At 39.4% G+C, this 14259-nt stretch overlaps 1 protein-coding gene across 1 annotated transcript in view; it reads right to left on the bottom strand.

The window, feature by feature from the left end:
• UBASH3A (ubiquitin associated and SH3 domain containing A) overlaps positions 1–14259 on the bottom strand; it is a 140094-nt gene that overhangs the window by 33662 nt on the left and 92173 nt on the right. The window contains exons 6-7 of the mRNA XM_007493177.3: positions 6625–6833; positions 2422–2545 (exon numbers count right to left, since the gene is read on the bottom strand). Coding sequence (XP_007493239.1) covers positions 2422–2545; positions 6625–6833 — 333 coding nt within the window. The remainder of the gene's footprint in view (positions 1–2421; positions 2546–6624; positions 6834–14259) is intronic.

Genomic DNA, 14259 nt, shown 5'->3' with positions numbered 1-14259 from the left:
TAATTATTTTGTTTAATGCATAACTTTTCTTGCATTCCTGCTTTGTATCCATGTTGGTAACTGGAAATTACTTTCTGGGAGGATTTTATTTTTAAAATTTCTATTTGTCCTTGTTTCATTATCAGGACCGTAACACAGATTTGGCAGTATGCTTTCTATCGCTGTATTTTAAAGTCATTTTTGTAGCATCACTGTTAATTGCTCTTGAAATGCTTGATCAATTATACTTGTTAAAATATTTGACTTGGAGAGTTTCTTAAGCTTTCATTTAAGGCTTGCTCAACTTATTTTTTTTTAAGATTAGGTTATGATGTCTGTTTTCTTGAATTGAGCAGGGGAGAATATTTTATATCTTTTAGATACTCATTTTCTTTTATAGTTTTATCTTTACTTGCATTCCCCATTTTAGAGGCATTGGGTTTTTAAATTTTTTTTTTGGTTTTTAAATATTTCTTTCAAAAAATCTGGGTATATTTGAGGTAAAAATATTAAATCTTTTGCAATAAGAATATTTTTTGTTATGAAGTAAAGAATCTTTAGACAATGGAAAGGAGTAACGAACCATGTTCTTAAGGAATAAAGTACAGAAATTTTTGGCTATGCTGTAGATATATTATCATGGCAAAACTATTGTTTGGGGAGATGTTATTTCCCCCCCAAAAGAACCAAGAATCATAGAAAGGAAGAAAAAGAGGGAGAAAAGGAGAGTTGAAATGTTCGCCTTCCCTGAGTGCTCAGACTTTGTTTGTCATCATTTTTGGCCCCAGTAATGTTTTGAAGTTAAATTTGGGGCTTCAGGATGCTAGGCCTTGTACTTCTTCCCTCTCCCTCTCATAACCCTTCCCCATTATTGACATTTTCCTTCCCTCCCACTAAGGTAAAATTTGATCTTAGAAATATATAATGCCCAGAAAGGTGAGAGCCCTGTGGTATTTGGCCCAATCAGATCATATCTAGATCATGTTCATTTCTGGGAAGTAAAATGAAAATTTGTAGATTGTCCAGAGGACAAGCAGGATAGTGAAAGGCCCTAAGATGTTTATTTTGGAGGGTGGCTGAAGGAATGGAGGATTCTTATTTAGTAGGACAGAAGACCCAGGGAGAAAATGGTACCCTTCAAGTCTCTGAAGAGTTTTCCTATCAAAGAAGGATTAGATTTTTCTAGCCAGCCTGGAGGGCAGAACTGGGAGCAATGATGCAGAGTTAAGTCTGATATGAGGAAAAATTTGTAACTCATGTAAATTGATTGGCCAATGGGCTGATGCAGTCTCCATGTGAATTTCACAGCATTTGTGAATATTTACTTTATTGGTTTTATTTCTTTATTAATTATTAGTAGTTATTTATTTATGAATGGTATGAATGGGGGGTCTTTCTGCTGAGCCAGAATAGTCTTGGAACTTAATCTTATCAGTGGGACTGTCAATGAGTATATAGTTTTTCTGTTGTCTATTCCCTGTTTATTCTGTCTATTCTTCTCTGGTCTTAGGTAAAGTAGTATTATACTAGGTTTCACTCTTGGGAACTTCAAAAGGTCAGGAGAGTAAACCACCAGAGGTCCAGGAACCAGAATTTGACCCAGTCCAAGGAGCAACCAAGACCCAGCTGAGTAGTGGATTGAGATTTTAGGCAAGACGCCGTGTCCTCCAAGGGACAGACTTCTTCATCACATCTGAGAGTGACCCTGCTAGGCAAAATGTTTTTCAGAAACAGTTTTTAGATTTGAGATCATTCTTCCCAGGTACTTAAAGCTAGAGAGAATTTACTAGAATGGGAACTTAAGCCAATACCATTAGAGAAGATGTCGCTCCGACTCCCAAGGTATGTATACTCCTCCCAGGGAAGAGGTGTAGCCATTCTCGGGGAACCCAAGGGGCTAGTCTGTAGGAAATAGACAGTCTTGCTATACTATTAGTTATTTCAAAGTGGATCGGGCTGGTTCTGAAGGAAATGGGCCCCCTTTCCTTTCCCACACTTGTCTAGTATGTTATAGATAGTATTCTTGTTTGGCCAAATGACTTAGAAGATCTCTTCCAACTCCAATATTCTGTGCATTCGATTCAATGAAGAACACTGCCTCTGCCAAGCTCTTTTTAAATACGTCATGCCTGCTTTCCTCTGATAGATTTGTGTCTGTGAAGTATTTATGTTGAGATATTCATGATTCCCTTTATATGTACTCTTTCCCCAGCCAAGAGATTCTCAACTGTAGAATCTCGTGCCAAATTCAGTTCTTTGTTACAATCCTCTTTCATCAATTTCTAAAGTCATACTCAAAAAAGGATACGTCTCCATGTTGGGCAAAATGAGATGGACTTCATAGAGAGCATATTTTATATGAATTTTCCTCAGAAATACAATATTTCATTAGGATGTATGGCTGACAACATACAAGTAGTTTTAACATGAAAACACAATTACCTGCCACGTCTGTATTTTGCTTGTTTTTGCTGTCATTAATGAATGTTGCAATTTATGGTTCATTGTAGTATCATGTTCCCTGTCCTTGGAGTCCAGAGCAATGGCTAGACTAAAGGTGTAAGTTCTATTAGAAATAAAGAAAGAATAGAGATATTGAGAAATTCAGTCACTGATTTGGGGTTTAGGTCTTAAAAAGTAGCACCATCCTAAATATATCCTCAGCATCAAAAAATATCTACGTAGCGCGCTTGCACATAGTTATGTGCTGGGTGTTTAACCTAAAGTCTGTTGTCTAGAAATCTTATCATTAACACATTAATTCAACAAGGTATTTATCAGCTGCTTACTATGTACAAGATATCGTGAAGGCTACAAAAAGAAAACATTGTTTACTGAACAAATAACTGTTATAAAAGTAGAAAGTCTTACTCCATTGACTCATTGTAAGGTGGAAGTGACCCTGACTTTTCCAAAGGCTGGGAAATCGCAGTGCAAGTTCTGGTGGGGTTTTCTAAGCTAGAACATTTTTGATGTACGGTCCCAGTGAAGGATACTTTCTGACCAGCCTCCTCACTAGTAGGCAGGCCATTAAGTAAAGGGTTTTTTGACCATACAAACTAGGTAGAAGCATGAAAACAATTTGAGATATGGCATACTGTAAGAATTTAGAGGAGAGAGAATTCTGGTTTAGGAATAGGAAGGCAGGAAAGTCTATAACAGAGAAAATATTTTATCTGAAGACAGTAATGTACAAATACAGTAAATACCCAAGAAAAAGCACTTACAGTATGAGTAGGGACAGAGAAAAAAACATTTAGTCAGATGGTTTGGAAGCATATTAAAAAGCCTTCTTTTGCATCCAACTAAGAATATTAAGACAAATAATCTTTAGCCCCAAGTCCTTTGGGACATCTGAACAAAGGAAACTTTTTATATATATATATATATTTTTAATATTTTATTTGATCATTTCCAAGCATTATTCGTTAAAGACATAGATCATTTTCTTTTCCTCCCCCCCACCCCCCATAGCCGACGCGTAAGTCCACTGGGCATTACATGTTTTCTTGATTTGAACCCATTGCTATGTTGATAATATTTGCATTAGAGTGTTCATTTAGAGTCTCTCCTCTGTCATGTTCCCTCAACTGCTGTATTCAGGCAGTTGCTTTTCCTCTGTGTTTCTACTCCTACAGTTTGTCCTCTGCTTATGAATGGTGTTTTTTTCTCCTAGATCCCTGCAGATTGTTCAGGGACATTACACCACCACTAATGGAGAAGTCCATTACGTTCGATTATACCACAGTGTATTAGTCTCTGTGTACAATGTTCTCCTAGTTCTGCTCCTCTTGCTCTGCATCAGTTCCTGGAGGTTGTTCCAGTCTCCATGGAATTCCTCCACTTTATTATTCCTTTTAGCACAATGGTATTCCATCACCAACAGATACCACAATGTGTTCAGCCATTCCCCAATCGAAGGGCATCCCCTCGTTTTCCAGTTTTTGGCCACCACAAAGAGCGCAGCTATGAATATTCTTGTACAAGTCTTTTTGTCCATTATCTCAACAAAGGAAACTTTATCAGTACTTATTCATATTATCAGGAAACAATGCCATCCACTAAAATTTTCTCTTCTTTCACTTCTTCTTTTAGGAAAGTATGCAAAAGGTTAAAAAATGGTAATCATTTCTAGAACAGATCTATACTAAAGTATGCCTTTCTCTATGCTTAGCACAAGATCCTGGGCATGATAGCAGTTCTTTTTCAGATCTCACAATCATCATTTGAGGAAGCAACTCTTTTGAAGAAGGGACATGCCATTCTCACCAACTGCCAAGAAAGGGCAAGCAAGCCAGTTTTTACATTGAGAGAGAGTTAGAGATAGAGATAGATAGATAGATAGATAGATAGATAGATAGAGAGAGAGAGAGAGAAAGACAGGAGATAGCATGTCTTCGGAAAGTCAAATCAGCACCACCACCTTCACCTCCATTTCCCCTCATATCCCAATTGTAGATAGCCCAGCATCCAGAACTCAGGAACCCAAGGACTGCCCCCAAGCACCAGATCTAATTTCAGCCCATTCCTTATAGCCATGATTGAGGGAAAAGAGTATTGTAGTATATTATAGTGAATATTCCCTGATATTACCAGCAACAGCTACTGACCAAGTGACACCAAATGGCGAATGGGCACATGAGGCTAGGGGAAAATGGACACGAGATCCCTTGCATACCAGTCCTATTTCCAGCCTAGCCTTCACAGTCATCATCTGGGGAAAGAATCCTTGTGAAGAAGGGGACAGTCAACCTTGTCAACTTCCAACTAACTGCCCTTCACATGGCAGGCAAGACAGTTTAGTTCAGATAGTAAGACAGGAAAAAGAGAGGAGATAGCATTTGCAAGGCAAGTCAAACCACCATCTTGGTCATCATCTCCCTTAAAATCCTAATAGAAATGGTCCAGGACTTTGAACTCAAAAGCCTTGAGAATAGTAGTGCTTCCATCTCATACTCACAGCCAACATTCCAGGAAGTAACTCCTGTGGAGATATAACCTGGTACATTTTCCTGTAGGTGCTATCACCGCAGCTATTGAAGACCCAGAAAAGAAAGTTCTTGATAACAAATTTGACTCCATCAAATGGTTCGATATCAGAAACTAATGTGATTTTATAAGTGGAAACACTAAAGAAAAAGCATTACCCCGTCAGGTTGACTCTTACTCTGGGAGTCGTGAGATTCTGTTAAGAAATGAGAGGAGCTGGAGACCTCCACAGTGCCTCCATTCCTAGCTTGCCTATCTAGAGACTTTGGGGAGTTTCTCATTGGGTGACATCTAGGACACTGACTCCCTCTTGGCCAAATTGATTAACCTTGCTCCCAATGGGAGAGCTCCTTCACTCTGTGATGTTGGGTACATAATCTCCTACACATACCTTCTCTGATTTTTGTTTTGCTATCATTTAAATAAATGAGTTTATTTATTATTCTTTATGTATGTCCTTTGTGGAACAATAAGTGGGGAAGGGGTCAAGCCTTAGATATAGATCTTGGGTCTCCCTTTCCCCCTATGTGAAAAAGTGATAAAGTTAGATGGAACCCAGTCATATTGCTTAGACTAATAATAGTTAAGGGAGCATATATTCTCTAATTAGAATTCTCTCTGAAGAGAGGAGAGTGGTGACCTTTACTCACAAACTCCTGGTTTTCCTTCCAGGCAGGAATGGAAGTCTCTTGTGGAGGAAGAAGAGGCTAGAGATGTCTCTTCTGTTTCCCTTTGAATCACCCACAACGACAAGCTCTTGCCACAGACACTACGTACGGACAACTGATTCACCCTCAAATTGAACAAGAAGAAAGTGTTCAAGATTGTCTTTGGGAAACTTCAGAATGATTGAGTAACTCTAAACCAAGACCTTTTCTCTGAAACAAAGGGCTTTATCTATGTAATAGAACAATACTCAAAGAATTAAAATGTCGCCTTCACCAAAGGGCAATAGCAGTTTTGGTCCAAGTATGCTGCAGTCAAATCTTAGAAAAGGGAAGTGGCGTAAAGAATGGCATCAGAGACTGCAAAGGGGGGTCCATTATGTGGTTAAGAATAAGAGTAGAATTGATGCACAATCCTCACGTGCCACTGGCAATGGCAAGAGAATTAGAGCAGGGACCGCAGCATTGAAGGATCAGCCAGCTCAGAAGGATTTTGAGAGAACATGTATGAGTCCCAAAAGACAGACCAATACGGAGACTTCACCATCTGCATTATGGGAGGGAATACTCACATGGGTGAAATCACAAATGCATTAAAGTATCAAACACCTGACATTTAGAGAATACTTTTCCACTTATGAAGTGCTTTCACTTACGTTGTTTTCTTCAATACTCCTAAGGCTCAGGTGGTTACATTTAAGAAGAAGAAGAACAACAACAAAATTGACATTTTCCAAAAATGGTTGCAGAATGTCTTGAGCAAACTAGAAAATTTATTTTAAACGTACACAAACCATCAAGGAAACACAAATCAGTTAATACCAATAAGATGATTCTATAGCCAACAAATATGCACACAGATAGCCTGGTTTGGGGGGTATATTTTGTGAATGGAGGTAAGAAAAGAACCCATTTGCCCTTCCATAAACATCTACCCCAATACTTGAGCTTGATCTGTTCGTTGCCACTCTTAGACAATGTTTATACTAACCTGTGTTTAACCCAAGTATCAGACTCATTGGCTCTTTCTGTGTAATTCTCAGGCACAAAGCCTCTGCAGCCTGTCCGGTGGGAGATCCCAATCACCCAGCCTTCACTGGCCTCGGCTTGCTGGGTTCGATCAACAAAGATATAGTCACCAGCAGTTATCATCAGCTCATCCATGTTTTGAGGCTTATACTGGAAAAGTGCTCTCAGTGTCTAAGAAAAGTAGGAAAATCTTTTCAGAACTTGCAAAAGACTTTGTATTAGGGAACAATTGTAACATAAAATTCAAAAATATCTCTTTAAAATTCCGATATTCAGAATCAAAACAACATCATACAGCATAAATCAGCAGCGTCAAATTCAAACAGAAATGAGGATCGCTTAACTGTACATAAGGATTCATGTGGACCACATTATGATTGTTTTTAAAATGCACTAACATCTATGTTTTATTGTATTTTTATTTGTTTTTGCCAAATATTTCCCAATTGTATTTTAATCTAGTTTGGACCCTATTCAGAAATGTTGTGGGCTGCATGTTTGACACGTCTGGAGTAAATAATTATGTGTGTGTGTGTGTGTGTGTGTGTGTGTGTGTGTGTGTGTGTGAGAAACCAACAAAACAAAACAAAATACCTGAAGAAAAAGAGTTAAGAAGATATCATGAAAACAGGAAGTTTTTGTCAAAGTTAAAATGTTATCCCATAATGAGTTGCCACTCTGAATTCCAAACACTATGGCATAGCTTGGCCCCTCAAAGAATCATTCCAAAGGGTGGACAGTATTAAAAAAAGTTTGCTTGAGTTATCAAAAAAAATGTGGTAGAATGTTCCTGCTAAAGCTGATGAATGCGAGTTCAAAAAGAAATGTTGGTAATCACATTTTGACAGCTACCTCCCTCTGCTACGAAATACCTTGAAATATTATTAGATTTTAAGACACCGTCTGTTGGCAACTACTTGTCATGGTGAATAATAGATTAAGACACCCAGAATATAATAACAAATAAGATTAATATTATTATTTTTTTCCTTTAAACATTATTTTATTTGGTCATTTTCATTCTTTGGAAACAAAGATCATTTTCTTTTCCTCCCCCCCTCCCACTATCCCTCCCATAGCTGATGCGTGATTCCTCTGGGTATCACATGTGTCCTTGATTCGAACCCATTTCCATGTTGTTGGTATTTGCATTAGAGTGTTCGTTTAGAGTCTCTCCTCTGTCATGTCCCTTCAACCCCTGTAGTCAAGCAGTTGTTTTTCTTCTGTGTTTCTACTCCCACAGTTTGTCCTCTGCTTGTGGATAGTGTTTTTTCTCCTGGATCCCTGCAGATTGTTCAGGGACATTGCATTGACACTAAGGGAGAAGTCCATTACATGCGATTGTACCACAGTGAGTCAGCCTCTGTGTATAATGTTCTCCTGGTTCTGCTCCTTTCGCTCTGCATCACTTCCTGGAGGTTGTTCCAGTCTCCATGGAATTCCTCCACTTTATTATTCCTTTGAGCACAATAGTATTCCATCACCAACATGTACCACAATGTGTTCAGCCATTCTCCAATTGAAGGGCATCCCCTCGTTTTCTAATTTTTGGCCACCACAAAGAGTGCAGCTATGAATATTCTTGTGCAAGTCTTTTTCCTTATTATCTCTTTGGGGTACAAACCCAGCAGTGCTATGGCTGGATCAAAGGGCAGACAGTCTTTTATCGCCTTTTGGGCATAGTTCCAAATTGCCCTCCAGAATGGTTGGATCAATTCACAACTCCACCAGCAATGAATTAATGTCCCAACTTTGCCACACCCCCTCCAGCATTCATTACTATCCTTTGCTGTCATGTTAGCCAATCTGCTAGGTGTGAGGTGATACCTCAGAGTTGTTTTGATTTGCATCTCTCTGATTATGAGAAATTTAGAGCACTTTTTCATGTGCTTATTAATAGTTTTGATTTCTTTAACTGAAAATTACCTAATCATGACCCTTGCTCCTTTATCAATTGGAGACTGGCTTGATTTGTTAGACAATTGGTTTAGTTCTCTATAAATGTGAGTAATTAGACCTTTCTCAGAGGTTTTTGTTATGAAGATTGTTTCCCAATTTGTTGCTTCCCTTCTAATTTTGGTTACATTGGTTTTGTTTGTACAAAAACTTTTTAATTTGATGTAATCAAAATTATTTATTTTACATTTTGTGACTCTTTCTAAGTCTTGCTTGGTTTTAAAGTCTTTCCCTTCCCAAAGGTCTGACATGTATACTATTCTGTGTTCACCTAATTTACTTATAGTTTCCTTCTTTATGTTCAAGTCATTCACCCATTCTGAGTTTATCTTGGTGTAGGGTGTGAGGTGTTGATCCAAACCTAATCTCTCCCACACCGTCTTCCAGTTTTCACAGCAGTTTTTGTCAAATAGTGGATTTTTGTCCCCAAAGCTGGGATCTTTGGGCTTGTCATAGACTGTCTTGCTGAGGTCACTTACCCCAAGTTTATTCCTTTCTGTCTCTTAGCCAGTACCAAATTGTTTTGATGACCACTGCTTTATAGTATAGTTTGAGATCTGGGACTGCAAGGCCACCTTCCTTTGTATTTTTTTTTCATTATTTCTCTGGATATCCTTGATCCTTTGTTCTTCCAAATGAACTTTGTTATGGTTTTTTCTAATTCAGTAAAAATTTTTTTGGAAGTTCAATGAGTATGGCACTAAATAGATAGATAAGTTTGGGTAGGATGTTCATTTTTATTATATTGGCTCATCCTACCCATGAGCAGTTAATGTTTTTCCAATTGCTCAAGTCTAGTTTTAGTTGTGTGGAGAGTGGTTTGTAGTTGTATTCATATAGTTCCTGCGTTTGTCTTGGCAGATAGATTCCTAATTATTTTATTTTGTCTAAGGTAATTTTGAATGGGATTTCTCTTTCTAGTTCTTGCTGCTGAGATGGGTTGGAGATATATAGAAATGCTGATGACTTATGTGGGTTTATTTTGTATCCTGCAACTTTGCTAAAGTTGTTGATTATTTTGATTAGCTTTTTTGTTGATTCTCTAGGATTCTTTAAGTAGACCATCATATCATCTGTAAAGAGTGATAACTTGGTCTCCTCATTGCCTATTTTAATGCCTTCAATTTCTTTTTCTTCTCTAATTGCTACTGCTAGTGTTTCTAGTACAATGTCAAATAGTAGAGGTGATAATGGGCATCCTTGTTTGACTCCTGATCTTATTGGGAATGCATCTAGTTTATCCCCATTGCAGATGATGTTAGGTGATGGTTTTAGATATATACTGTTTATTATTTTTAGGAACGACCCTTCTATTCCTATGCTTTCTAGTATTTTTAATAGGAATGGGTGCTGTATTTTATCAAAGGCTTTTTATGCATCTATTGAGATAATCATATGATTTTTGTTGGTTTCCTTGTTGATATGGTCAATGATGTGGATGGTTTTCCTAATATTGAACCAGCCCTGCATTCCTGGTATAAATCCTACTTGATCATAGTGAATGACCCTCCTGATCACTTGCTGGAGTCTTTTTGCTAGTATCCTGTTTAATATTTTTGCATCTATATTCATTAGGGAGATTGGTCTATATTTTTCTTTCTCTGTTTTTGACCTGCCTGGCTTTGGAATCAGTACCATGTTTGTGTCATAAAAGGTATTTGGTAGAGCTCCCTCTTTGCTTATTATGTCACAAATAAGATTAATATTATACTTTAAAATTTCCAGAATACATTCATAGATGATCTCTTTCTATACTCATAACAATTTCATGTTTAGATCTGTGATGTCACTGGTAAAGGGAACTAAATCCTGATAAGGAAACTTCCTTTACTAATATCGATTGAATGGATTGACAATCTTGCTAATGATCACTTGGAGAGGCAACATATGGTATAGTAGATACAAAGCTGAATTCAGAATCAAGAAGACCTGGGTTTAAGTCAGTAACAAAGTAGTCATATGAGGCTGGTTAAGTCACTTAATCTCTCAGTGCCCTTAGTCTAGGTCAGTGATAGGAAACCTATGGCACATGTGCCAAAGATGGCATGCAGAACACTCTCTGTGGTCATGCATGATGCCCCCCCCCTAAAGATTGTCACTAGAAAGGCAGAGGGACTTGAGCTGCTCCCCATCCCTTTTCCACCTGTACCTGAGGACATTCCTCACTTCACCTGCCCCTCTACCCAGCATCCCAATAGGAGCACTTCCCTGTATGGAGTAAGGTGGGGGGGCATGGCATGCAGTCTCTGGGGAGAGGGGTGAGACACAACATACCATCTTTAAAAGGTTTACCATCACTGGTCTAGGAGTTGTTTTTGAGACCATTTCTCCCAAATTTTCTAAGACTAAAAATTTTATTTATCTTTATTTCCAAGGCAGAAACGGAGACTTAAAGGGTTTGAATTATTCATTTGTTAAATTTATTTGTAATGGTAGAATCAGAAGTAGACTTTTAAAATCTCGACTCTCCATTATGCCATCAGTGCTGTCAAACCATACATAAAGAGCCCTGCAGACTGCATGATGATTTAGAAGACCTCAAATTAACATTATGTTTTATTGCATGTTTATTTCTTTTAGTAAATATTTCACAATTATGTTTTAATCTTATTGGGTGGCATATTTGACACCTCTATTGTATGTGTTATTTGGACAAAAGTCATTCACTTGTTTATCAGTTCTTATGTAAGCCAGTGTCATTTCTCCTGCTCTCACATTATTATTTCTCCGAGGGTCCATGATGTTTGCAACAAAGAAAGATGATGAAAAATTATCCTTCTCCCTTTTAAAAATCCTCCTCAATCTTAGAATCAGTTTCTAAGGCAGAAAAGCAATAAGGGCTGGGCAATAGGAGTTGAGGGTCATACAGCTAAGAAGTGTTTGAGGTCACATTTGAACCCAGGACCTCCCCTCTCTAGACTTGGTTCTCAATCCGCTGCCCCAAAAGCAGACTACATCAAATGTGTGCTTCCTCAAAGCAGGAAAGAGGCTACAGATAAGAAGAGAGGCAATATGGTAAGATTTGAATGCTGGCTTTGAAATATAGAAAGTTATAAGAGATGGTGGGAACAGTGAGGAATCTAGACATAGCTTTGCTAGATTGGATACTCCTGTTTGCCTATGAGATTAGGCTCTATTTCAAGACATGCAGAAGCGTGGATGCATTTATTTGCTACTAGGGGAAGTCAAACTATCCAGGCTAGTGGCAACTGATTTGAGAAGTTAGTACTAGAAGCCAAGGTCTGAGATAGACTTCCTCGCAGGCAGACATCCAGGACTTGATGTCAGAAACACTGCCACGATTGGGTTGGGAGCTCCGTCGGGTCTCAAGCACACACAGCCCCCTCTCCCTTCCACGACCCGTAGTAGCAGCTGATTATCGGACTCTTCCTGGATACCTCAAAGAAGGTAAATAGGAAGAGGTTTGGAGACAAATGCATATATATTCCATTCTACTGGAAATAGCTCATTGGTGGTTTTACCATGTTTAGTAAACCACACAGTCACAGAAAATGTGATCTCCTGTGGAATATTTGTACTTGGTGTCTGGAGCAACGGGTCCCCCATGGGGAACGGTGGCTTTTCCTTCAAAGAGACTCATGAAGAAATAGAAAGGAGGTGTGTCAGAGAGATTGTGGAACATGCACAGGCATTCCATGATGGTCCATGGGAAGCTCAGTTCTTTGGCTGAAATGGCATCAAGAAGCTTTAGTCATAGTATGACCCTGGGCAAGTCACTTAACCCCCATTGCCCAGCCCTCACCACTCTTCTGTCTTGGAGCCAATACACAGTATTGATTCCAAGATGGAAGGTAAGGGTTTTCATTTATTTATTTATTCATTCATTTGTTTGTTCATTTGTTTATTTATTTGTTTGTTTATTTATCTTGTTTGTTTATATATCTATAATCCATTCATTCATTTGTCCATTGATGTATTTATTTATTTTTTAAACTTTAAAACCTTTACCTTCCATCTTGGAGTCAATACTGGGTATTGCTTCCAAGGCAGAAGAGTGGTCAGGACTAGGCAATGGGGGTTAAATGATTTGCCCAGGGTCACCTAACTAGGAAGTGTCTGAGGGCAGATTTGAACCCAGGACCTCCTGTCTCTAGGCCTGACTCTCAATCCACTGAGCTACCCAGCTGTCCCTACCCCCCCCCCCCAAGGGTTTTTAAAATAAATACCTTTTTTTAAAAAATAAGCTTTAGTCATAGTTTGTCCTTTTCTGCCTCATTGTTTTCAGCTGTGTTCTTGTGGATCTTATTCAATCCCTCAGTCATGGTGCCTCGTGTAAAGGAGGAGGCTTTGGAGCTTTGTCTTCTGAGGTCCAGTGGCCTGTGAAAGGGACTTGGCTCTTGGCCTTTGCATTTTTCCCCCTCTTGATGAAGGTTAAGTCAGGAGAGGTCAGGAAGAGATGGAGTAAAGGCCGAGTGAGTAAGCAGCGAGTGGCCTTTAGAGAGTGGCCTTCAGGACCCACACCAGGAGAACTGAGCCAAAGACTGACCCAGTGAAGAGGCCCCATTTGGGTGTGACCTTGGGTGGGACATGTCGTGTGCCCCTGAGCATTGGTGGCAAAATGTAGGCTTCTTCTTTCTATAGTTCTGGAATAAGCATCTTTGTGTGTGTGTGAAATTGATATTAAGCCGTTAAATGGAACGGAGACAATACGACTGGGGAGAGGGACGTTGCTGTGGACTTGAAGCCAGGGAAGCTGAGAAATGCCAAGCTCTCGGGGTACTCTAGAGCCCTGGGAGAGATGCATCCGGATGACTGAGAGAAGAGAGCAGAATATGCACACTAAATAGCAATAGAGGGGCAGGCCTGGGTAAGGCATTTCTGTATGTTCGCCCCAGTGGCTCTCCAGGCATGTTCCGATCTATGAAAGAAAAGCTGGGGGGAAATGGTGCGTCGTGCGCATCGGAGTGATCCAGAACCCCGTCAGCGAGCTTCATTCCCGCTGGGTCTTTTAGCTCAGCCCCATTGCGTCGGGCAGCATACTTTCCTTCTAACTCAGTCAGCAGGAGGCAAAATGGGGCTGCCGTCTCTGTACTGCGCATGCTGAGGCCTCAGGGTGCCAACAAAACAGAGTAAGCGCTCAAACTATTCTACTGATCCTGGCTGAAGGCGTGCTTGGCCAGAGGATGGCGCCCTTAACATTTGCCACCTCCTTCTCTGTCTCTAGGGCTTTAATCAGCCACACTCGGTTAGAATCAGCCTTTTTAGTCTTGGGGCAACGTAATGGATGGCCATGCTTTATGGAGTTTGTATTAAGGAAAAATGAGCAATTGAGTCACAACAGCTCATTGAGGCGTGACGCTCCTGCCTCATTTGAATTTATGCTTCTCTCTAGCCGACCTCTTTATCATTGAGGTTACTCAAAATTTTAAGATTAAGAAAGAAATAAAGGTTGTTACAGTCTCTTCTAATGGTCCCGGAGAGCGAGCTGGAGGAAGAATAAGTCATTTCTTGGAACTTCTCTTAAAGACGAGGATACGATCAATAGCTTCATCCCAGTCTTCTACTCTAAAGTTCGGTGTAGATTATTAGCTTTCCCCAATACTTTCCTTCTCTGCTATAGGCGAGTTTCTTTTGTCTATTGCCTCTGAACTCCCAGTGTCTTCTGGTCAGTCCTTCAGAT

The sequence above is a fragment of the Monodelphis domestica genome, chromosome 4 (assembly GCF_027887165.1).
Source record: "Monodelphis domestica isolate mMonDom1 chromosome 4, mMonDom1.pri, whole genome shotgun sequence".
Classification (NCBI taxonomy): domain Eukaryota; kingdom Metazoa; phylum Chordata; class Mammalia; order Didelphimorphia; family Didelphidae; genus Monodelphis; species Monodelphis domestica.
This window is presented reverse-complemented; position numbering and strand designations above follow the sequence as displayed.